The 27,160-nt window shown below is 38.9% G+C and overlaps 1 protein-coding gene across 2 annotated transcripts in view; it reads right to left on the reverse strand.

Annotated features, from left to right (window-relative positions):
• Positions 1–4,413: 4,413 nt before the first annotated feature.
• The window catches only part of SH3KBP1 (SH3 domain containing kinase binding protein 1), a 404,964-nt gene continuing 382,217 nt past the window's right edge, over positions 4,414–27,160 (reverse strand). For both annotated transcript variants that reach the window (XM_063450212.1, XM_063450216.1), the window contains 5 exons: positions 21,932–22,041; positions 19,028–19,153; positions 17,984–18,237; positions 8,936–8,999; positions 4,414–7,673 (listed from right to left, as the gene is read on the reverse strand). In XM_063450212.1, the coding sequence (XP_063306282.1) occupies positions 7,632–7,673; positions 8,936–8,999; positions 17,984–18,237; positions 19,028–19,153; positions 21,932–22,041 (596 nt within the window). In that variant the 3' untranslated portion in view covers positions 4,414–7,631. The remainder of the gene's footprint in view (positions 7,674–8,935; positions 9,000–17,983; positions 18,238–19,027; positions 19,154–21,931; positions 22,042–27,160) is intronic.

Here is a 27,160-nt window from a genome sequence, read left to right on the forward strand (position 1 = left end):
CAGAGCACCAGACCCAGGGGCCCACCGGGTTTCTGTCTGAACCTGGGATCGAGGCGGCTGCCTTGTTCGCCTAATGGGTTCCACAAATGTTGCACTGGGCGATGTCTACAATACTTTGTACTCAATTTCGCAGTAGTATAATCCAAAATAGAACTGCACTCCAGGGACTTCTTATCAAATTCTAGAGATCAGATCATTTTATTGTAATCAATGTTCATACTTGGAAAACAGTAATTGTCTCTTAATAACATTTACATAAGCCTCCTTCACCGTCCTAAGATTATCAACCAGCGCATGTAATCAGCTGCTGGGACTCCTGATGTTTAATGTTGGTCTGACTCCCCACGTTTCTTATCCTACAAAATCCTAGGATTTCCGCTATCGATTTTGTTTTAACAGTAATGGTGACACTTAGCCCACAGGAGAAATTTGCTGTAAGACAAAGCAAGCACATTTTGTTTCTTTTTCATTCATTTATTAATTATGAATTATCTTGCTGTCTTGTTGAATTGAAATGTTGATTATAATAATCAGATTTTTTTTTAACAAGAAACCCGTGGAGTGCTGTTTGATTTTAAATGATCTATTTATCTATTTTTTTTATCTTGAGTGAGTATATGGGGTCTCTCATAAAATTCTGAGAAAGAAGCAGTACATCCAGTATGTACACTGCACATACTGAGATATTTGTAATTGTGTGCTGGGGGTTAGTTACACCTCCAGAATACGTAACATTGGTAGTCAAACCAAAACCCAAAATTTCATAGAAGAATGCAATGGGGGGGACACAGACCAATAATAGAACATATGGTCAGGCAATGTGTGTGAAGACTCCCTGAATAACAGCGCCATCTTGAGGCTAGTATATACACAGTTAGCAAAATCAGACATTGCTGGTAGCTAACTATACATTATAGACTCATTTTTACACAGATCTCTCAATATCCGTTTAGACCTCATCTATTCATGTAGGCTATTAAGGGAAACAGTAAGTCCACTGGATATTGCACCACTGAATAAAACATTGAAATCAATCAATAACCTGTTTCTTTTTCCAAGTGATGTATTTCTATGCTATCACAATGCTTATTGCCAAATGCAAAAAGCATAGATTACAACAATGAACAGGAAGATGGAGACAGTCATTTTCAGGATATATCTAACACTTTGTTACATCTAGCTCTCTTTTCCTTATCTTACAAACACATATTTGATATATATACATATATAGTAGACATTGTACCTGTATTAGTCCAGTGGTGCAGATGTAATGTAACAGATGAAATTTGTATCTTGTAATACAGTTTTTATTGGACTAACAGAATTTTGTAATGAAAAGCTCTCGGAAGGTATATACAGGGGAACCACCATATACATACTGATATTTTTATTATATATGGTAGCTCCCTTGTAAAGGCAGCTTTTTAAATACAGTATATATTTGGATGATGCAGCTTCACAAAGAATTACTGAGACACAGACTGTTTTATCCTTAAAGCAAGGCTCCAAGCACCATAACTACTACAGTGTGCTGTAGTGATCATGGTGCCAGAAGTGCCCTGGCCCCCCCCTCCCCCTGCATTGCAAGAGGACAAACTGATTTAGAAAGGTTTGATTTCTTACCTGAAATCCACAGGGCATTGCCCCCACCTACACTACTTCTTATGGAAACCTCCCCCCCCCCCACTAAAGTTTCTATTTGGGAGGAGACTTAGTCAAAGTCATTGATGAGCAAGATGGTGTTACATGAAAGACTGACAAGTTGTAGCCACACTCTTCAGTCCTTCATCTAACGCTATTTATACAGCTGACTATAAGAGGACATAATCTTCAATTAGAGGGGCAAAGGTTTAAAAATAATATCAAGTATTACTTTACTGAGAGGGTAGTGGATGCCAGGGCCGGACTGGGAGAAAAATTCGGCCCGGGCATTTTTTTATTACAGCGGCCCACTAAGAAGGGGGCGGGGCAGAGAGGGTGTGTTTCGTCATCACCAATGACAAACACGCCCCCTCTCAAAGTGAGCATGTTGGTTCAATGCTCTTCCAGGGCAGACCATGCGCAGAACTCTGCTAAAGAGCTCTAGCATGAGAAAAAAAGCCCTGTATTTGTTCTGCACAGTGCAAGCAAATTTAATAACATGCTTGCACTGTGTTTCCTTGCAACTTGTCTCTGGTGTCTCCATAAATGGAAACCAGGAGATAAAGGGGCCAGGAAAGAGTATTGTGCATGTGTTTGGAGCCTGCTTGTGGGATTGCGTGTGTGTAGAGTGAGCTGATTGTGGTGTGGTATTGTGTAATAAGGTCAGTTTTAGTCGTATTGTGTTTTTTTTGTAATGTAATACATATGTGGCTAGGGGCTGTAGAGAATGTGTGTATAGGGGATGTAGTGAGTGTGTGCATACAGGCTATAGTGTGTGTGTGTGTATATAGGTGATGTAGGGGTTGTAGAGAGTGTGTGTTTCGGGGTGTAGTATGTGTTTGTTTACAATTAATCTAGTGTGTTTATAAGGTATCCAGAGTGTGTATTTTAGGAATGTATTGTGTGTGTGTGTAGATGGTGCAGTGTGGGTGTATTCAGGAGTCTAGTGTGTGTTTGAAGGACCCAGAATGTGTAGGAGATCTAGCGAGTTTGTGTATATAACGGATTCAGAGTGTATAAAGGGATCTAGTGTGTGTATATGATCCAGAGTTGGGTAAGGGATCTAGTGTGTGTCTGCAACGTAATGTGTTTAGGAGTGCAGTATGTGTGTGAGGGGTGCTGTAGTGTATATATATATATATATATATATATAGACAAAAATACCAAAGCCAGGCACTCCTCCGTACTTTTAGTTCTCCAAGTATTATGGGCCCAGGTGCAATCCCGCGTTATATATATAATAAGTGATGAAGGGAGCACACTAGGTCTTGACAAATCGTGCAAAAAATATTTATTGCATTCAAAAGGAATACAACGCTGTGGTACAGAAAATCAACGTTTCGACCCTGCTGGGTCTTTATCAAGATCACGATCTTGATAAAGACCCAGCAGGGTCGAAACATTGATTTTCTGTACCACAGCGTTGTATTCCTTTTGAATGCAATAAATATTTTTTGCACGATTTGTCAAGACCTAGTGTGCTCCCTTCATCACTTATTATATATATATATATATATATATATATATATATATATATAATATAAATATGTTCGGAAGTATTGTGTGTGAGTGTTTGGTGCAGTGGGTGATGTGTGTGAGAGTGCTGAGTGTGATGTGTGTGAGAGTGCTGAGTGTGCTGTGTATGATGTGTGTGAGTGTGCTGTGTATGATGTGTGTGAGTGTGCTGTGTATGATGTGTGTGAGTGTGCTGTGTGTGAGTGTGCTATGTGTGAGTGTGATGTGTGTGAGAGTAATGAGTGTGAGTGTGCTGTGTGTGATAGTGCTGTGTGTGAGTGTGCTGTGAGTGATGTGTGTGTGAGAGTGATGTTAGAAGGGATTGTGTGTGTTTGGGGGGTAAAAAATTAAATAAGTAGGCATTATGGCCCCCCCTCCCTTCTTACCTTTAGCCTGGGAGGGGGGGACCGGCACGCTGGTACCTTGGAGAGGAGGGTGTGGGGGGTACCTGCACGGTGACACCTTCCCTGGAGGTCCAGTGGTGAGGGAACTCTAGCCCGCAGGCTAGAGTTCACTCTCGCAAGATCCGGTCATTGCCATGGCAACGCTCCGGATCTCGCGAGAGGAACCCGGCGGAGCTGCAAGATAGAGCTCCGCCGGGTCCTCTCCCTCCCTCCCCAGCCGCAGGTCATTAATTTTGACCTCCCCAGCCGCTACATTAATTTTGTCACCATGCAACCATGAAATATGCCCATTCGTCAACCAACCTTGCATGAATTAACAGATGCAATAAAACTCCAGAGAAGTAAAAGTACCATGTCAATATAAAGTGCAAAAGTATATCACTTTACTGTGAGAGACCCAATATTTTACCTGAACGTTCCTCAACTCCTGCTTAAGCTAGAACGTAGTGAGATCTCATGTACATATCTGCTTTTTTCATGTTTCTGTGATGTGATTTTGTATGTGTTATTAAAAGAAAAGACAAACTACTTTTTATAAAGAAACCCTAATTAAGATCTTACAGTACATTAGATTAGCTTATAAGAGGTATAAAGAGATTTGTAAATAGGAAAAAACTTGCATTTCCTCACTATGACGAGAATCCTTCCAGACGAACCTCATGTAAAAGTCATGATAAAAGATACAGAATGGAAGGTAGAAAAACTATAATTTCCTTTATTGTTTTTATGTTTGTGAATTGTTTTCCTCTGAAAATAAAACCATTTGATTGTTAACAATTAATGTGATAGGTGTAGTAGTGTTTCCAGTTGTCAATGAAGGAGAGGATGAAAAATAATGCACAATCACAAAGTATAGATATAAAAACATTCTATTTTATCATCATGAAGCTTACAACAGAGTGGCAAGTGACAATACATAAATACCAGAGATATTATAAAAATCCAAGTTAAAAACAACATCACCTAATATGCATGACTATGATCTGTTGTTTTTTTTTTCTCAGCAATGACCTTATTTTATTTGATTCACCTTTTTGTAGGTTTGCCAATAAAAAAAAAACAAAAACATAGTCTACACAGTTTTTGTGATGTAAATATTAAATAAATTACAAACGGTCTTTTCGGATGAAATTAAGAGACTGAAACAGATGAAAAAGTCACAAGTCACACAGTAGAGTTTGCGCAAATACAATATGCAATGGCAGAGGGCAAGCCAACAAATAGCTGCTGTCAAACCACAACTGCATAAAAACACCCAGCATCATGGGAGTTGTGGCTTGTCATCTGCTGGAAGGCTACTTTTCATCTGCCCCAGTGATGGCAATTAGGCACTCATTCCATGCGTGGACAAATGTAATACAAAACTATCAGAATAAATCCCTAACCTACCCTCCTGAGCGAACAGGTAAGTAGGCAGTTTTCCTTTATATCTTACAGTCATTTACATCATTTACAGAAAACGGAGGGATCTCTGTATAAAGCTGCCAGACTGCGTGTTCTGGTTTCACAAAGTCATGCAGTTTGATAGGAGAGGGATTTAGATATCAAACACACAAATAATCATAGCGAAAACATATTCTTTCTCATTACATAAATCAGTAATAAATCTTTCAATTGTTGTTTTCTTCAGGCAATTAGGCATTAAGCTCTCAAAGTGCCAAATGATTAATCTTCTCTTACAGTACTCCAAATATCACATATAGAGCATCACGACTTCAAAAAATAAGATAAATTAATAAAAACATTTCATCATAAACCAAGAGACAGATTTAAGTTTGGAGTGCTATGTGCACAGTCTACCTGACCAGTAGATGGCAGCATTGAGTAGCTGTGTTAATATTCCATTTGTAATACTTTATTCTTTGTAGTTCGTTGTCAGTCTTCCCTAGGTTTTTAAATTTAATAAGATAAGTACAGTTCTTGTTCTCAATACATAAAAATGTATCCATGAAAAATAAAACGTGACAATTTCTGTATTGGAAACTCTATTAGGAAGTCTTTCTCATCATTTGACACATAGTAATACAATATTTTTTTGTGATATTGGTTTATTTTACAATCAGAATTACAACACATTATATTCATTCTACTTTCTAGCCCTCATAAATAGATCAAAGTGTTTATTGCTTTTTGGTGTATATCGGTTTTGCTGCCACAAATGATTTTGACTGGGTCCTAAAAAATGGTGAAATATTAATTAATGAATACTATTGCTCATTTGATTCACTCTTCAAAGTTCAACTGCAAGGTCTTTATAATATATGCCACCAGGGGGCACTCTTGCACTGTAATATATTCTCTCGTATGGGTTCCTGTTTGTGTTTCTTTTGTGTGCAAAACATAATTGTCAATTTGACCTTGTACTTTTCACAAAGGTATTGTTAAATACTTCTAAAACAACCATCTTTTAACCCATTAAGGAACTATGACAGCTATCCTGTCATAACACCCTGGCCCATAGAGACCCTACTTTACCATAGAAAAAACTTTAGCATCAGCAAGAATCCGAAGGACAGTTAAATAATTAGGCCAATCTCTGCTGGCACAGGGTTTTTAAGAACTAGAATCAGGGGTAGGCAACCCATGCTACCTCTCCCATAATACACTTACAGCCATAATGCTGGAAAAGCATCAGGGGGGATGTAGTCCACAACATCTGGAGTTACAAAAGTTGCCTACTCTGCTAGATTGTGAGGATGATATGAATCACTACTGGTCCTTAAGGAGTTAAAAAACAATGCAACAGTTATCTTCACCTGTCACTCTGTTACGCACTCATACACTTCACCTATCTACTGCAATATTTTACAGACATTGTGTTTTACAAAATTATGAAACGGTCTTTCTTATATACTTAATTCAATCACATAAGGTCAGTCAGCTGCCCAGTAGGTGTGAGGTATTCTAATATTACTGGTGCCTACATTTGTTGTTTTTTAAGGACAGATCTTACTTGTTTTATCTGTTAAACTAAACCAAAATCACAGAGTCTACATTTTTCCATTCCACTGGTGCTCCAAATACATTGTGTATTCACACACACACACCATATTTCCTACACAATGCCACAGTTACTACATAGCTGCATATTCATAACTTTAGTGAATATTATTCCAACTATATTTGCAATTCGATCAATACATTATTTTACAATTTAGATCATTGTTCTATTCACAGTATATTTGTTTTTTTAGCAATAGTATTCTTTTGTAACTGGCATACATGTAATGCAGCTAATGTGGTACTGCAACAAATAAATTTGGTTACCGGGAATTCATCATCTGATATAAAACCAGGACAGCATGCACCAGCTTGGGAACAAACTCATAACCAAAACCAATGCAAAGTAAATATGGGCAATGAAACAAGCTTTCAGCTTTTCCTCTGGCCTACTTGACTTATCACTCAACACCGAGCCTTGAAGATTCTATTGAATATTTTTTGCAATTTTGCTTTAGGGAAAAAGGCACAAAGCATCTTCAAAGTCCATTTTTGTTTAACACACATTCTAAGTTACAGTAAAAAAAAAAAAGAAAAAATATTTTTAAGCGTTTTATCATATTTTGTGGACTGTAATATGCATGATAGGAGGTCATCATCAGAGATCCAAGCAGATACATCTTGGAGCAAAACAGCAAATGACATTTACTTAACTACAAGTTGTACAAACAATTCAAGAATCTGAGATAAAAGATGTACACAAAACACGTAAAATTATAAAGCTTGTAAACAGACAATTTGAAATACACTTTATTCATGGAAAAATATTATCCCACCCCCCCCAAAGAAAGAAAAAGTACCACTCTGAAGTAAACTGCCTGAGTTTTCTTCAATCGCAGTGTTAAGAAGAAACGCGTCGGCACAAGTTGGATTTATCCAGTTAACACGTTTGCCACACGGTCTACAAATGTCACAAGAGTCTCCTTGATGGGTGAATTGCCGTTGTGCTTTCCGCGAGTTTGAGGCAAATAATTAACCATTTGGCACCAATATATTTTGGCTAGGGGAAGAACAGTTTCATTCATGGACTTCCGAAGTATAGGGTTACATATATTTATTTTCATTCAGAAATCACTTTGATTGTAGAGACTTCTTAATCTCATTCACATCCATCTGGGGAAAGGCAGAAATCAGAGAAATCAATAAACTGTGGGGGAAGTTTTATAACGGAAAAGATGAGTCTTCTTAAAGGTGTTATGGGATTTCAGTTCATTAATCACAAATACAAAGTACAAAATACAAAGATGATTGGGAAGCAGAGCCTATTTTAAACCTTCAAATGTCTGTGTGGAAGGAAAGTAATGTGTTCAAATTCCTGTCAATTATTGTGTTAAGACGTATGTATAGAAGGGATGTGCATGTTTAGATCTGTTTCTTATAGGGTTATTTTAATGGTGGGGGTCAAATTGATTAATAGATATACGTAAGCATTATCACATTTGTATTCTGTTTAACTTGCAAGATGTTTTTTTCTCAAAAGCTTTTATAACTGAAGACTGCACTTGTTCTGGCTTATATCCATCCTGAGTAAATTGCAGTAGGGTGTACACAGAGGGAATTGCCATGTAATTCTACATAAATAATACTTATTTAAAAAAGAATTAAATAGAAAATCCTTTGTTCTAGTGATAACAAAGTGTATATCTAGATAATCATTTTTGTGTTACATTTTAAGACATGAGTGGGATTAGCTCCTCTGCTAGTTGCTGTCAACTGACAGCCACTAGAGGCACTTCCGTAGGACAGACCAAGTAAAAAAAAAAAGTGACATGGAAGCTTCAAAGAAAAACATTGATTTAATGTTTTAATGCGTGCGCGACACTTGCTCTGGTGGGAGGGACCTGTTTAACCCCTTACGGACCAAGATTCTGGAATAAAAGGGAATCATGACATGTCACACATGTCATATGTCCTTAAGGGGTTAAGGGGTTAAAGCTAGCGACACTATAGGGTTAGGAATACAGATTTGTGTTGCTAACACTATAGTGTTCCTTCAATGCAGTTTGAAGGCAAACTTGTGGAGGTAGTTCATTCAATTTGCTGTCCTCAGATATTTACCAAACTGCCTCTGAATTGATCGGAATGAACTCCATTGTGGGCACCAACTGAATCAGCCCAAATGTCTGCCAAAGAGCTGCAATTATCCCAAGAATCACAAGTGACCAATTGGCAAATAACCAAAATACTATATATATATATATATACGAGAAAAAGAGGTTTCCTTGAACCAACGGTAACCACGAGGAACTAGGGAAAATTATCCCTACTATTTCCTTAGATTTAAAGAATAGTTTTTGGATAGAAGATCAGTCACACATGCACCGTATAAAATCATGGAATTAATATAAGCAACCTATATATATATTTATATATACCTGTATTCGGAGACGAATCTTCTTCTCTTCATCAAGTTCAGACAATAACTGTTTAATTTCTTTTCTTAAAAAAAAAAAAAAAAGAAAAAGACAAAATGTTGTGATTCAATTCATAATGAATTAATATGAATGTAACTCAAGTCAAGGTGATAGTTCTCATGGACAAACTGAGCATTAGTAACTATTGAAATTTGCTAAGGAGTAGTGTTAACCCTCTACAATGATTAAAGGTTTATGCCAACCAAAAGTCCAACTCCTCCTAGCTTGGTCTGTCGTCGTCCCCTCAAACTGAAAAAAAAAGAAAAGAAAAAAGAATAGCTAAAATGTACCTCCACATTCCAATGCAGAGGTCAATTTCTCTCTCAACCTGCTCTTCCTCCACTGACGTCTCACCCACTCATGGGGACAGAGGTGTCACTCAGTTGTACTGCCATTGGCTGTCTGGCACTAGCATGCTGTGTATGCTGGCATCAGTTGCCCATTTTGCACAGAATTTATATTAGCCAGCATGGAACTCTTGTATTGGGCTGGCTAATGACGCTGTTGCAGCAGAAGAGATAATCTCCGTACGTGCAGTGTTTCTTAGTGAGAAGCTGCAGATACAGGCACGAGGCATTATGACGACTTCAAATTACTGAAGTGGTCATGGTGCCTGGAGAACCCTTTACTGCATGTGCTGAATAAAAGCATACTACGCTATGCTTTACAGTTTCCCTCTGTTTGTTTTTTTCAATGCATACTAGTGAAAATCTCGTATAGCTTCTGTTAAATGTTATTTCACGAGACGCTCCGTTTTCTTTCACAATTATACTCAATGATTAGCAACTTATATCATTATTATTATTATTTATATAGCGCCATCAGATTCCGTAGCGCTGTACAAAGGGTTGATCCAGTTCATACAATGCCAGGAGAAACTTGAATAAAAGAAGAAGAGAAATAAAAGGGATACATAAACAACCTTGTAACAGTTCCCCTTTAAAGGGAATTAAAAATGGCATATCTCAGTACTAAAACCCTCCAGTTATGTAAATATGAATAGGGATTTGGAATAGTGCGAGAGTCTTTTCTTTGTTTTTGTTTTTGATGTATTGGGGCTGATATGTACTCTGGTCATTGCTGCCGCCCAGACGTAGTGGGAATCTGAGCGCAGGACCTATTTTGTGTATTTATACCTTAGACTACATTCAAGGTTATTGCGAATGAGTGCTATATATGAGTTGAGTTCTGGGGGATTGTAACACTGTAGATTATATTATGTCCATTTGATATCATGTGAGTATGCAGAATAACCGTTTAGTTATTAACTAAAGTCTGAATCCAAAGTGAGCCTAAATTTGAAATATAAGCTCAAAATAGTTATAATAGAAATATTCTCTAAGGCAGACATGTTCTCAGTTTGTCTTTTTTGGTTTAAGATTTGAAATGAAGTCACACTTAAATATCCAAGTAGACTTTATACGTATGTTTTATAGAAAGGAAAGGTGCACTGCTGTGATTAGTAATGACAAATTACTCTCAATTTACTAATGTACTATTACTGTTAATTACCAGTAATCTTTTGACGAGGAGCGTTGTTAGGGGGAGTTTGACAGGGGTTGGAGACAGGGGAGGAGTCCTAAAAAGCCCGGGTCTAATTTTGGTAGCATATTGATGTTAGCCTGAGCCCCTTGTAATGCACTTCTAATTAAAGATTTTGTAACAGTGCAACTTTAATGTACCATATTTGGAGACATCTATACAGCACGTAGTGTGGGGGTGCAGAGTTTTAGTGCAGTGGAGTAAACAGTTAATAGAGCTTGGTAAATTGCACATTTCAGAACAGTTTAGTTCTTTGCAATTCTTTTGAAAATGAGAGACAAAGAAATAATAGAAACATTCAAAGTACATGTGCGTGCAGTGGTGTATCCTGGTTTTGTGCTGCCCTAGGCAGGACAAAACTCAGGCGCTCCCCCCCCCCCTCCACATCCCCACCCAACCCTTCCACGCGCCACCCCCACCCAAACCTTCCACCCTGCCCCGCATTCTAAATACACACACACACACACATGCACTGACAGAAACACATACTCACTAACAGACACTCATTCACTAACAGGCAAACACACTCACACTCACTAACAGACACACACTAACAGACAGGCACACACTGACAGACAGACAGACACACTAACAGACAGACACACTTACAGACAGACACACTAACAGACAGACACACACTAAGAGACACACACACTAAGAGGCAGACACTAAGAGGCAGACACTAAGAGGCAGACACTAAGAGGCAGACACTAACAGACGCACACTAAGAGACGCACACTAAGAGACGCACACTAAGAGACAGACACTAACAGACGCACACTAACAGACGCACACTAACAGATGCACACTAACAGACGCACACTAACAGACGCACACTAACAGACAGACACTAACACTAAGAGACAGACACTAAGAGACAGACACTAACACTAAGAGACAGACACTAAGAGACAGACACACACACTAACAGACACACACTAAGAGACATACTAACAGACAGACACACACACTAAGAGACACACACTAAGAGACAGACACACACACTAGCAGACAAACACACTCACTCACATTAACACTCACTTTTTTTCTTTTATTTATTTAACAACCCCCCCAGCCTCCTTACCTTTAGGAATGCTGGGGGGGGAGGGTTCTCCCTCTTCCTGGGGCTGTCGGTCGGGCTGCTGGGCTGGCTGTTAGGCGCGGGCGGCACTGGCGAGGGAGCACTTTCCCCTGAGCTCTCTGCTCAGCTCCCTCGCGCGCCGCCCGCAGAGTGAGGCTGGGAGGCGGAGCCAGAATATGACGTCATATTCCGGCTCCCAGCCTCACTCTGCGGGCGGCGCGCAAGGGAGCTGAGCAGAGAGCTTAGGGGAAAGTGCTCCCTCGCCAGTGCCGCCCGCGCCTAACAGCCAGCCCATCCAGCATGTCTGTTAGCCGCAAGGCTAACAAGACATTTGCCCTGGGCGTTTGGGGGCGGCTTTTTTTGCCGCCCCCTGGAAAATGCCGCCCAAGGCAAATGCCTTGTTTGCCTCGCGGCTAATACACTCCTGTGTGCGTGCCTTAACGTACTTAACGATACATACAAACCATGGAGGTGTATATAATGTGCACAAGAAGTGAAAGGATCTGTTAACCACCATAACCACTTCAGAACAATGTAGTGGTTATGGTGTCGGGAGTTGCCTGGTGCCCCCCCAATGGTTTCCATGGTGACTGCACAACTTTTACTTCTTTACAGCACTTTACACCACTTTTACTTCTTTTCTATATATCACCCCATTGTTTAATGTCTCCCATCTCTGTATACTTCCATAGCTTATAACAGTGAGTGACAGGGTGCTAAGATGCCCAGTTCAAGGATAAAGATGCATTTCCACATTTAATTTTATTTTTCATACCATTGATATCATATTTGTAATATATAGGGATAGGTAAACATAATTATAAGAACTTGAGAAGTAACAGTTCCCCTTTAAGGACTTAGGAGGGTTTGGTTTTTTTGGTTTGTAATCCGTTCTTCAAAGTTTAGTAAGTAAACCCTACTAGAACGAATCTATTCTCTGCACCTGAGAGAAATGGTCACCCTGGTAATCTTGGAATCCCATGACGTACATCGTGACAATAATCCTTTTGCATGATTGCTTTTGTGCCTCAATATTTATATTTATTTTACTCTAGAATACAACTCCTCGACTGTACCCACAACGATAAGAATCTATTCTAACTGAATGGCTTCTATGCACATCTAATTATTTTATGATATTCTGATAGCTGCTTGTTATATGTAGTGAATATGACCAGATTTCCTCATTATTTGGAATGCTTTTTTTTTTCTTTCACATTATGCCAATTTTAATTAACACATTCTGAAAAAAAATAAAAAATGTGAGTATGTAGTTATCTCAGCTTCTCCCTGTACTCTATCTAGTTATTTTCATGCTAACTATTTAGACAGTATGAGCAATGTCACATATTTATGGTGAATAAGTCAATATTGGTGACACTCAGAGTGAGAAGCTTAATTAATTTGTTAATAACAGATCTTGTGCAATTGGGAATATGTGAAGACTGTGCCGTACAATTCCTGTCATGCGAATCTGTAGCATTAATTATTCACATGAACATCTAAAGCTAATTAAACCATTCTTTAAAAAATGTAAATTCTTTAGAGGCGTAATGTGTTTAAAGGAACACTATATTGCGCCCCCCAAAAAAGAAAACACTATTTACTTAATATACGAATAATTAAAATATCTCTTGTCTGCAGCCTTTTGCAAGTCCTGCCTTCTACCCCAGCACAGACTTTCTGCAGCTGTCCAATCACAGATTTCTCAATGTAACACAATGAGAAGTCAATGCAAGGCAGGTGCTCCGAGCAATTCCCTGTGTCTTGAGTTTAGCTGTAATGAGCTAAACAATCAGGAAGTAACATGACTGGTTGACTACCTGACAACCAAGAAGTGTAACAAGGTTGATTTATAAATATGACAATTTCTACTGAAATCTGCCCCTTTTGTATAATGAATACAATTCCTCACTCTTCACATATAAAATTATTTAGGTGTCTGGAGTGTTCCTATTAAGTGGTGGATTTGGTTATAAACAATACGATCACTTGACCAAGGTCCCTTCCCCAATGGGATTTCACATGATTAGTCCTGTTGGCTTGTGGCTTGTGCAATATAACATGAGGACGTGACTCCTAATGATGTATAAGGGCATATTTAACGTCCCTGCTTGTGTTATGCTATTACCCTAGTGCCTGATGCTGGCACATTTGCATGGATGGAGTGAATGTTTGCGAAATTGCATTATATTTGAGCAAATGTATCCCATAAGAACATTCACTAATACAAACAATGGATATTGAGTGGACATGTAGCTCTTGGCATCTTAGAGCATTGCTGGATGTCCTGTTTAATGTTATTGAATATGAATAACACATTCGGAGATATTTGATTATATCCAAAGTGCTGCTGAAATCTAATAGGACCTCCTCCCTGAAACAAATTAATAATAATTATTCCCTATTAAACTATGATATTAGAGGTACAACCCTGCACTGCCTAATATTATAAGGTAATATTATAAGCATGGAGAAAATGCCATGTATAAACCTTGCAGGAGTTCACTAGAGATATGCAGAGTGCTACATTGATATTGTGTGGGCCAACTAGCTGAGAATAAAAGTATCCCTTTGCTTCTTTGAAGGGTCCATTGTTTTATCTTTAGTCATAGTTGGTAACCCATATCTTCTTAGAACTGGCTGGATAGGAGAACAATTAAACCATCAAAGCGGAGGGAGTGAGAAGAGTTCCCCGTAAAAGCGGGGTCCTTAGTCTCACTACCGCTACCCCCAGTCTTTCAGAGCTCAAATTTCCTTCTACAGCGAGTCTTTGTAGCTTGGACGTTGAATCCCTTTATTCTTCCATTCCCCACGTGAGGGGGATTGAACATGTAGGATTCTACCTTAATGAGAGACCATCTAGGGATGTTCCCCATACCACTTTTGTTTTACGTTTATTGGGCTTTATTCTGTCACACAACTATTTTTTGTTTAATTCCAAGTTCTACCACCAGGTGAGAGGTACTGCCATGGGCACAGCGTGTGCTCCATCATACGCGAACCTCCACCTGGGCTGGTGGGAACACTGGATATCCACCTTAGAAAATTTGGCAGAGTACTTGCCCAAGATATTATGGTGGGGTCGCTACATTGACGATGTTCTAATTGTCTGGCAGGGCACCCCTCAGGAATTCTCTGACTTGGTCACTCTTCTTAACCACAATGAAGAGAACCTCCGCTTCACATTCGAATTTGGGGGACGCTCCATTAATTTTTTAGACGTGACCATCACCATGGATGAGGGTGGTACATTTCAATCCACACTGTACAAAAAACCAACTGCTACAAACTCGCTTCTCCATTGGAGTAGTCATCATCCAAGACCATTGAAGGCTGGTATCCCTACGGGTCAATATCTCCGTCTCCGCAGGAATTGCAGCGATATTGCAGATTTTAAACTCAAAGCACAACAACTTAGAGCCCACTTTAAGGCTAAGGGCTATCCGAACCGCTGCTTAAAGCTGGCGTATAAAAGGGCACTAGAGACCCAGAGGAGTGCACTCCTGAGTGACCAACCTGACAAGGTTGATAGGGAAACTGACAAAATACGCATGATCGCGACCTATGATGCTGGCTGGCCTGAGGTTAGGAAGTCACTGGACAGATTTTGGCCGTTACTGCTGAATGACACCCATCTCAAACAAGTCCTTGGCCCTCACATTGATATTACGGCTAGACGGGGACGTAACATCCGAGACTTGCTGGTACCAAGTCACTTTTCTACCCCAATACAACCAAGAGCCACCTGGCTAGGTACCCCACCCTGTGGCTCATACAGCTGCGGTAGATGTGTCGCTTGTCGATACATCTCCAAAGGCTCAAAGACCGTAACTGATAGCACAGGTGAAAATACCGTAAAGATAAAAGATTTCTTTAATTGTAATACCAAGGGACTTGTATATCTTTTATCCTGTGCCTGCGGACAGAAATATGTAGGCAAGACCTTCAGGGCCTTCAAAGCGAGAATTATGGAGCATATAAGGTCTCCGAGGAACCGTTTAGATACACCAATATCTAGACATCTAAAGGAACACCATCACGGTGACTCTAATAACCTCAGATTCTGCGGCCTTGAACTAGTGAAAAGGAACCAAAGACGTGGTGATTTTGACAGAATCCTTAGACAGAGAGAATCCAAATGGATTTATCAGTTAAAAACACTCCAACCGAGAGGTCTAAATGAGGGTTTCTCTTTTGCCCCATTCATCTGACTTGTCTATAACATTTTTATGATGCTTTCTTTGCTTTTTTTGTTTATTAGTTTATGTTTTGAACCATGCCTTTCTTGTTTTATTACCACTCCTTCATAATGTATAATCAACTTAGTTCATAACATTTGAATGGACCTTTAATTTTCTTTTTTTCTATTGATACATAATATGTCACTTATTACGAATTATGCCTCTCTTAAGTGTTTGCCCCCACTAGATATCGAACGTTATGATACTCGGGCTTACTAGCCACCTTACAACATCCACCCACCCCCCCCCCCCCCCTTTTCTAAAGAATTTTGGGGATGTGGGTTGAGACGGGTAAACCCCTACCGTATCACGATAGATATTAACCACAGCTACCCAGTAGCAGAGCCGATTTATCATCCACTACTTTTACCATCCTTACAAGGTGGACTGCCTGAGTTGGTAACTAAGTCCAGACGCATGCGCAAGAATAAATACTCATAAAACACAAAGTTCGCACGCATGCGCCAATACTTGACGGCATACTGCCGTGAGCGTATCGCCCAATTCTGAGTTTTTGGCGCATGCGCGAACAGACTGACATATACTCTGTGCGCATGCGCCGCTATCTATACGCATGCCCACAAGCGGATATTCGGCCTGGCCCGAAGACTAAGTTCTGACGCATGCGCAAGTGGAGGCTCTGTACCCATGAAGGGGGAGAAGTTCCCGCGCATGCGCCGGGGAAAGGGACATGCGCACAACACCACCAGCGGTAATTAGTGGATGCGGCTGGCGGGCAATTTGAAACCCCACCTTCTACTGGATTAGTAGATGGTGGGGTATATAAACAAGGTAAAGGGAGGCTCATTATGTACCACTATTTGCCCTTGAGAAAGGCGGTGAGACCGCCGAAACGCGCGTTGGGCAGTTGGGCAGTTTGTTCCACATGATTGGACACACTGATATACTTTCGATGCTGACTGCTTTGACAACTTGAGGGAAACCTCACAGCCCTAGGTACAGACTAGAGGGATTATTCTGAGTTAGGAGCAGTAATGGTAATTGTATTATCTGCATAACTCTGTTTAGACTCAGTCCCTTTCATTACTTTGTTTTCTCTGTATATACTGTTTGATCTTACTTTCCTTTCGATTTACTTCCTTTTGGTGCACTAGATTTACCAGGCACTTTTTGATATTGGACTTAACTTAAGTACACCTTAGGATTCTCGGAAGCTATTATACAGATTTAACTAGATATTAGCTGTTCCTAGGAACACTGCAATTGGGGGAATCCCCCGGCTTTGGTGCTGTTTCCTGGCATTAATCAGTGACAGGTAGGCTGAGGTTCCAAGGGAAGCTAGATTAGCAATTATGTATCTTTACAAACTATATTGTGTCTAGAAACTTGATATACCAGTACTTTTTGTGATTGCTGTTGCTACTTGCATTCCAATAGGTACCCAGCCACACTGGTTCGCCAGTCTACATTTACAGTCGCATCGTATTATCTTGTTTTTAACCCTCACTGAGTGGGGTGATTTAATAGGTGGTGTGTTTTTTGATATTATATTTTTTCCTTAAAGTTGTTCTATTAAAGTTTTTGTTATTTTCGTTGCTCTTATTGTTTTGATACTAAGACTGGGGGTAGCGGTAGTGAGACTAAGGACCCCGCTTTTACGGGGAACTCTTCTCACTCCCTCCGCTTTGATAGTCATATTTTCAGGGTTAAGCCCTATACTACCCCTGTAACCCCTTTTTATTACCGGTCAGAGTTTTGCACTTTGACCGATAGTTCTTATGAACAATTAAACCAAATCACAGTCTCCCTTCCCTTCTCAATAACATCCTGACACCCAATGAAATGTAGTCTAGATATTCCCCTGTTTGTCCTCTTACATGAGTCCTCTGTGAACATAGAACATGAGATGTCAGTGATGTCACATGTAACAGGTTGCTGTAGATGATAGATGCGGTTCTGGAGACAAGCAACATGGAATGACAATCTAGGTAACGATGATTACTGACATTATGGTTCTCAATGTGCCGGGGATCTTTTCATCATGCATTTTCTGCAGTTTTATGTGTGCCTTACATGACAAATAAAGAATTGAGGCTGTCTGTAGAATAGTAGGGAGTGCATCAATTAGTATGAGGTTTGCCTTTTAGCAGCCCTGGTTCCTGTTATAAGAATACAACTTACTTTTGTTGATCTTTCATCGTTTCTATGATGCTCCGTAACTCCTTGACTTGTGTCTGTAACTCTTCCAGTGGTGATGGGGTTTGGTCAGGTTTTTGTCTGGAGTCGGGGCTGGTGAAGGACGGAGAGTTTGACCTGTGACTACTTGAGGCAACAGTGTGGAATGCAGATGGTGCTCCAGGTGCACCGTGTGAGAAACTTACACTTGATATCAAGCCACCTGGTTTTGGTGGTAAAACGGCTCTATTATCTGTACCCTGTAAGCCAAGCGAGGAACACAAAGTTTTAGTCAAGTGATTCACACACAGAATAACAGTATTTTGCTTATAAACATAATTTGAGTTGAATGAGTAATAAGGTGTAAGGATTTTTACAGCCTTCACTTTTATAAGAGGAACTTCTCTTAATCCAGTTATTCTGACGCCATCACCATTCCATTAATGTGTGAAATGTGATTTTCTTCATCTCATACAATAACCTCACGAATTATGGAGTTCCATTAAATGGACACTGTAGTCAATATAACCATCTCATCTCTTCGAATTAGTTATTGTGCCTGGCGTCCCCTGGCACAGTCCCCCCTATTCAGTGTTAAACCATGTTTGAGCAGGTTGACACTAAATAAGGATCCCTGGCCACCCACAGTCTGGCCCCTTCTAGTGGTGTGGCTAAGGCACAGATTACACACTTCCTTGTTGTCATACCAATTCATACCGTCAGTTGGAGCTCTGATAGGGTAAAAGCAGTCAGCTGACGCTCACAGCCAATCACAGCTGCCCATTGCTGCTCAGGCTAATACTTCCTCATTTGCCAAAGCAGCTGGGGACTCACGCTTAGCATTAAACCATAAAAACATTAAACACTGCTTAATACTGAATAAGATGATGGCACATAATGTGGGGCTGCAGGTGGACTCCAGAAACTATTAGCAGTTTAATGAGATAAACCAGATACAGATACAGTGTCCAAATTATGCATGGCTTTATAGGCTTGTTAGATCTATTTTTCTTGAAATGGAAGATAAGTACAATTATTGTGGTCACATACTTGTGATGTAATAGATCTAGATGTTTTTTTAGATGTGTCGACTACTTTTATCTGCAGGTTGCCATGGTCATCCTTTTCTTCTTCAGGACTAGGCGAGTCAAAGAAATCGGGGCTCGAAAGGGATGACTGAAAGAAAAGTTAACATTAAACATACATCAGGTTAAAATTGAAATGTACAAAGTGTTCTGTGTTATAAGGCGCTTAAAATAGTAAAACTTAAAGTGCTCTCAGTTATAGCAGCTTTCACACAAAAATAGGAACTCTCTATTCCTATTACATCAAATACAAGAAAAACACTATTTAACAGACAAGTGCCAAATTAGTGAAGGTGTGCAGCGCTGAAAAGTAGATTACTTACTCCCAAATTGTTGGGGATATAGTAGTGTGTAAATGGCTGTATAAAAAAAGGGAAAAGTATATAGTGCAACACTGTTGAATTAAAGTGGAAATATATATTCCAAATGGAAGCACTCACGTGGTCTAGAGCCTATTATGGATTGTCTCTAATCACTTGCGCCGTTGTGCACTTAAGGTGGCACACACCTTCTAGGTCCACGTGTAAGATGTTCCTCAGAAGCATGTAAAACAAAGAGGTAGGGGGGGAGACAGGGAGAATTGCCCTGGTGCAGAAATCCTTAATCAGGTAAGGTATAGTGCAAACATATATAGATGGCTTCTCACCTTAAAAAGAGCCTATCACTTGGCTCTAAGTGTGTAAGTAGATGAGTCCAGTTCTAGGGTGACTCTACCCTTCTTTGAGCAGGATAAATGGTCCAACAACGTGTAGATTCAATAAAATTTATATTTATTCCATTAGTATAAAACTTTTATAAAGTTGCAATACATACACAGTGGTGGTAAGTCCAAAGTCCAACTGGACTGTGTGTGCCACCTTAAGTGCACAACGGCGCAAGTGATTAGAGCCAATCCATAATAGGCTCTAGACCACGTGAGTGCTTCCATTTGGAATATATATTTCCACTTTAATTCAACAGTGTTGCACTATATACTTTTCCCCTTTTTTATACAGCCATTTACACACTACTATATCCCCAACAATTTGGGAGTAAGTAATCTACTTTTCAGCGCTGCACACCTTCACTAATTTGGCACTTGTCTGTTAAATAGTGTTTTTCTTGTATAAAATTGAAATGTACATTATATTATCAGTTCCAGTCAAAGAGGTTTACAATGTGGTTTACAGGTAATTTAACACTGTCTGATTCAATAAGGTTATTTTAGACTACTATATTGTTACTTTAAAAAAAAAAAAAGAAACTATTTCTTTCAAGTTTGGCTGCTTAAAATAAAATAAAAATGTTTATTCCAAAAATGTCTGTGATCGCTGGGAGAAGATTGATGACTGAAACTCCTATACCCATCCTCTGTGCTGGAAATATCTCAACGGTATAAGGTGGACCACCCCCCTCTCTAATCAAGGCCTCGATTAAATATTCTTGGAAAAACTTTTCAAATGGTTTAATATTTTTAGTAACCTTTCGATATTTTTGATATATTGGTATATTTTTATATTTGATATTTGTTTTTATTTCAAAATCTAAAAATTTCAAATCATTTAAAAAGTTTATCAAACTATATTAAATTGAGGCAAAAGTGCAACTTACACACAGTTTGTTTTGGCTTCCTTTGTTGACCGTCACAACTACGCATAAAAACTACTCTTTTGACTTTCCTTTTAATCACAAGTCATGTTCATTGTAAAGTTAAACAAACTGAATAATTACAGTTCTGTGTCGACAACTGGTCTATAACGTTTTCTGACTTTTGGCAGCAATTATGAAATTGTTTTAATCACAACTTTTATGTGCTAGAAATGCTGTCAGAGCTTGAAATTGTTATCGACTTTAAAGTGAGCCTAACTTCTATTGTTTTTGTAAATCATACAATCTCCTGATTGATATTCAGATTGTGAGATTAATGAGAAACCAAACATGTACATTTTGGATCTGACCTGCATGTTGGACCCATTTTATTGTGATGTGATGATAATGGGTGACGTATGTCATAAACCTGTTCTGTTCCAAACAGACATGCATGATGTGTGTCAGCATGGTGTAATGTGCATGTGTATTTGGTATGTTATCAATGCTATGCTATGATATTTTGCTATTAAAAGATAGTTTAGGGGAGGTGGCTATTTATTTATTTTGCTAATGTGTAAAAACTTATAAATATGTTTGAGGATTGGTTAATCGTTAGTGTTTTCAGAGGTTTATTCATTTAATTTTGGAGTTGCATTATCTTTGTGTGTTAGAGTCCAATTAAGGTGTAGTTAACTCTCCTTTGGAACAATTATGATCACTTAAACCTGACTGTTTAATGCAATTTCCAAAGCACTTTTTAATCAAACAATCCTGGTAAAAATGTAAAGCCTGCTGTGGTGGTTATAATGGTAGGAGGATTATGATGCTATTCCACTGTAATGTTTCCTACTAGGCGCAGAGCCTTTAGTAATGGTGGCTAAACCGCATCCGGTTTCCACAGAGTCACAGAAGACAGATGCCAATCCTGCCGCTTATTCATTGGCTGAGAGCATCAGATGAGTGCTCTCCACCAATGAATGAAGATCTGGTCACAGAAAGAATCACATAATTGACATTAGCCAGCACAGAACTCTCGTTCCAGGCTGGCTGATGACATTGTTGGAGGTGGAGTTAAACCTCCGGCAGCAACATAAAATATCTTTGTAAGTGCACATACAAACTTTAAGCACAGTGACCACTTTAAAACACTGAAAAAGTCACGGTGCTTGGAGTAACATGAAATATTCAAAAAGTAAATATTCTACTATACACTGAAATGTACCCCAGTGTGTTTAGAAAAACTAGCTTCTAGGTTTTAGGACATTTTGATTTCAGAAATGGAAACATGTAAAGGACATACTGATGTCAGGGACTGAGATGGTGGACGTCTCCCACTAGATTTTGGTCTTGATGCGGTTGGATGACTAAGTTTCTCTCCCACTGACACAACAGAATCAAAGCCCTCCAAATCTGCAGGAAGAAGAAAGAAATGCTCAGATATTAAAGTCAGATGTAGACAGAACGACTGAAAGATTTTTGACACCTGACAACATCTGAAAGAAATATGTGAAAGTAGGAATTGTACGCTTTGACCTGGTGAAGAAATGTATAAGACTGTTATCAACCTATCGAGAGCCAGAGCCTTCTGTATGAATAGCAACTCAAAGTGCTGTTCATTTTTCTGATGGAGAAAAAGTTAATGCGTGCACTGAATTAAACCAAAGATGAAAGTTGTAATCTGGGAATGCATTCAAAAACAGATTATTGCTTTATGCTAAATTTTAGAGTTGTGTCAGTTCCCCCCCCCCCCCCCCCCCCATCTGTGCTTAAATGTTGTGATGCTGGTACGATAATATACTTAAAGTACACATTTAGCAACTAAATATCACTTGTAAGAGCTAATTCTGATGAATGACCAAACTGCAGAATTTTGGTTTCATACTTACACAAAGTGCATATCGCAATTTTCCTCAATAATTTTCTTTATTCTACTATAAATCCCTGGGCCTTGTTACACTTTTTAAAGGACACAGAATACGTTTGCTGAGATACAAAGAGCATCCATTTAGGACGTCACACCTACAGAGGTCGAGGGATCAATCTATCTGACAATGTGCTCTTATATGTGAAAAAAAATGATGTCCATTATTATGATGTCACATAACAGTAAATAGACTCCTCAACATAATGCAAACCATCAGAATAGTTTTTGTGTACACAAAACAGAATTAGGTAATGGAGAGAAAGCCAGTCAGGAATGGCAACTAAAATGTGCATCCAACCAAGTGAAGGAACGTTTCTTGATCTTTTTATCCCCCTACGAAAATCCACAATACGTCTACAAAGTCTTATTATAATATAGTGCTGATTCATTATTGTTCTGTAGAAAGATTTTTCAGTCTTTACTATAATCTAATTCTAATGTCTGTCAAGTCTTGGTACACTCAGTTCTAGCTATATAATCACTGTACTATTCTATAATACCACCCCACACAAAAGGTCAATTCAATAACAAAATTAACAAGAGCTTACATTAATTCTTATTACATATATGTGGGCAATTCGCGGTATGTTCAGGATACAAGGTAAATAATAAGGCACATTTCTCCTGTAGGCTATAAAGGTAACGCTGACATTAAAACCTGTTGTCATATATTGTTTTCACAGTTCAAGTGGATAAGGCAGACAATCAAATAGCATTTTATTATTAAAAATGATCATGTCTCATGTCCTAGACAAGGTGTTCAAGCGACAATGTGTTCAGGCCATTTAAACACAGCCAGGATTACTACGTGGGGTACACCATGAAATAACCTCTATAAAAAATAAATATGAGCACACTATGTGCTCAAATACTGACCTTTTCCCTCAAATATAAAAACAAATATTCTTCTGAAACTGTCAGAACAATACAATATTCGGCACACAGCTCCATATCAGGGTAGAGTCCTCTACCACAATTGTTCAAAGCAAGTCGATATTAAAATCAAGATGGCCACAGCAACCAGTTACATTCCAAGTGTTCTAAAATCACATTAATTTGCATTTATTTCACTAATGAACAATAGTACAATTTCTAAAAGGAACAATAAGTACCATAACCATGAAAGCCCACTTTAGTTCCCTGGTGCCATCCCATGGTAAGATGTCAAACAGATTTAGTATGGTTTGCCAGCTTACCTTAGTCCCACCATGTGCCTGCATCCCTTCCATCAATCTTCTCCTGTAGGAGAATTCAGATTGCTCAGTAGAGTAAAACAGGCCATGCTGGACTGTATTCACTGGCTGAGAGTGTCTGCTGACACACTTAGCCAAGTATTATGTTCCTACATCAGCTGTGCTTTACTCTGAATAGACATTGGGCAGGAGAAGACCAGCTGAAAGGGATGTGGCACTGGCAATTGGTGGGACCCAGGTAAGTTGTCAGACTGTACTAAAATGTTAGACATTTTACTGAAGTGGAGGTAGGGAGCCGCGTAGAGGTAGGGAGATAGAGAGCAGTGTTCAGTGGACCCCAGGTAAGAAATCAAACTGTTCTAGTAGTGTTCCTTTAAAATAAAAATTGCCGAACAACATTTATTTTGCACTGCTGACAACTATAGTGTATGCTACAATTTACTGTATACAGTCCATAAACCTTATGATTTGGTGGCTATATTGGCTTATTTCACTAATGTTGCATAAACATTTTCAAAAACGCAAATCATTGTAATCTATTCATGCTCTTATGCCTGGCCACCTCTGTTGGTCAATCAGTCATACATTTTGGTGGTGCCCATTTTGAAATTGTCACATGTGTTTAAATGTGTTATTGTAATAACTACAAAATAAAAAAAATGCCTAACAAAAGCTATTAAAAAATAGTTCAGTGATAAATGTATCTGCTCTATTATCTTCAATATGGAAGCCCATTTACCATATTGTCTGATTGCTACTTTGGATTACATAACCAATTTTGAAAAACGCTTTAGATATCTATCTCTGCTGTTTAGCTGCCTATCGTGATCACATCTGCTTTTAGAAGAGGTCATGTTGGTAGGAGTCTGAATGTACAGCATAGATATTCACACTTTTCTGCCAGGATCCAGTTAAACCCCTGGCACATGTTGCCTAATATTAATTCTGTGCAAAAATACATAATTTCTCAGTGCACATTAAGCACTGATGACAGACTTGGCCAGCTTTTCCTCTTGCAGGTAGTGCTGGGAGCACACCTGCATTGGGAAGCCTTATCTCCCCTACCTCCCTACATATAGTCCTTCCTAGCTCTCCCCACATCCCTCCTTTTTTACTTTGTCTTTTTTAAGCCTTCCCTCCTTCCCCTGTCCACCCCCCACTACTCTCTTCCTCCCATCCCTGGTTCAGAGCGCACTTCTGTGAGAAGCATTTGATTTCATGATGAATGATGATGCGGCACGTCAGACGGGAAACAAAGCGAGAAAGACATCACCAGGTGCTGGATTCAAGGAAGGTTTTCTATTATTTAAATGCTTTTATGCTTAATAAAAACAGGGTGGACAGTTTTAAGAGTGCCCAATAGGGCATCATTAGCTAAGAAAAGGCCCGTAAAAAGTTCTATATCCAAGCTCTTATGCCGGTCGCCTACACTGTTACTTGCAATTACATTTGCAATTATGCTTAAATACAGTGTGCCAACTTTAAGTAGAACAAGAACATTCTTTTTTTTCCTGTTATATGTTTATTCTCTATAACAATCACACAAACATGCAGGGGAAATAGATTCAAACATAAACAATCTGACAAAGAAAAGCTGTTAGTAAGTATAAAGGATAGGGGCGGTATTACGTGTAAAGTTGAGCAGCAGCTCTTCCTGAATGTTATCTGTAAAGATACCGTATGTAAAAATTCGCATATTTTGTACTTAGTCTCTGGAGAGAAGGGGGTTCTTTTTTTTTTTTTCGATTTAAATAGTTTTTTTATTGCTTTTAGTGAGTAAACCAGGGAAGGGGTACAGAAATGAAAGGGAAGGGTAGTGGGTTTACCAGTAGTATTACAAGGTCAATACCAATGCATGATAAAGTTTACTTATACATGCACAATATAAAATACAAAGATATACAATGATGCTATACAAATAATATAATAATAATAATAAAACATCTTTACACCCGGATCTAACAGGCGTGCAAACATTTTTGACAATAGGGATGCATACCGAAATATTCCAAAGAATTTACATAGCATAGACAACATCAATTCAGCCTCTATGGCACCGAAGCAAGCAAAAGGTAGTGCAAATCATTACATAGAGTGCTGGTTACAAATCCTGAGCATCCACCGATCTCCATGAGTTCTAAATTACCCATGCTTCTATTGTAATCTGGGAGGAACGGGACGAAGTACAGAAGCAGTGGAATGGGGTTCTTTTATGTGCAAACAGTGAAGAACCCTCTGGTCTCCAAGTGATTCATGGTATTCCTGCTTGCTCTTTTGGCTACGTTTATTGTCCAGGTATTTATCACTCTTAAATAGGTGTAACATCATATACCACATGTTATGTTGGATGTTGAAAACAAGTAATGTGGTATGTGCGCTATTAAGCAAGCTAGGAAATGGCTGCTACAGCAGCATTCGCTGTGAGGGCGATATTACTAATTGTGAATTAAAATACAACCAATGTTAAATCTGCACAGCACCTACCACAAAGGGTTCAAGAAAAAACAAAAATACAAAAAACATCCAAGACGTGCTTAGGTGTCAGTGTCCCTTTAATTAGTGGGGGGGGGGGGGGGGAAAAGCAATGTTTTGTCTGATAACACAGTCTCCATCAAGTCAAATCTTGAAGAAAGCAATTTTTTAAAATTAAATCATTGCTTTTTCCCATTTGTAGTGCTTAATAAAGGGACACGACACCTTAGGATGAGCTAGATATTTTTTGTATTTTTTTAAAAATTCGGAATTAAAAGCAAGCACGGCATCCATAAAACTGGATGAGGTAAGTCTGTATTCATACTAGAAAAAAAGGACCGAAAAAGTATTTCATAATTAAATGCTATTTCATAACATCCAATATATTTAAAAAGTACTTTACAGGCCTGTCCCAATGATTAGCCTAAAGGCAGAATTGCAGGCAGATATAAACAATGTACAAGCGTTGGCAGACACAATACAGCCAACAACAAAGCACAATGTACAACAATTTTAACCGTTTGAATTCACCAAATTCTGAAAGTTTCCATGTAACCATATGGATCTTTGTCATTAACAAATCAGCACCAATATGATTTACATTTGAATTTACATTGTTTAGAATGAACAATATAAACAGAGTTTGATAAAATAATAACTATCTTATAGTACTGCGGTCAGCACCATGGACAGAGCGTAGAGCCAGGGTCCAAACCCAGCATTATTGAAAGGCAAGAACTCATTAAAAAAATCTAAGTAAACTATGGCATGATGTGATCGTTACAGAACAGGTCGGGTATTGGTGTTCATATTTTTTTTTTTTTTTAATTCTTTATTTTTACTGTGCATGAAATAACAGTTGCATGTCAACCATGCCACAACAACAATTGCAAACAGTTTAAAAACACGTAGTCGTTCACTGTTGTACAGCATTTAGATC

Source organism: Pelobates fuscus, chromosome 1 (assembly GCF_036172605.1).
Source record: "Pelobates fuscus isolate aPelFus1 chromosome 1, aPelFus1.pri, whole genome shotgun sequence".
In the NCBI taxonomy this organism is placed as follows: domain Eukaryota; kingdom Metazoa; phylum Chordata; class Amphibia; order Anura; family Pelobatidae; genus Pelobates; species Pelobates fuscus.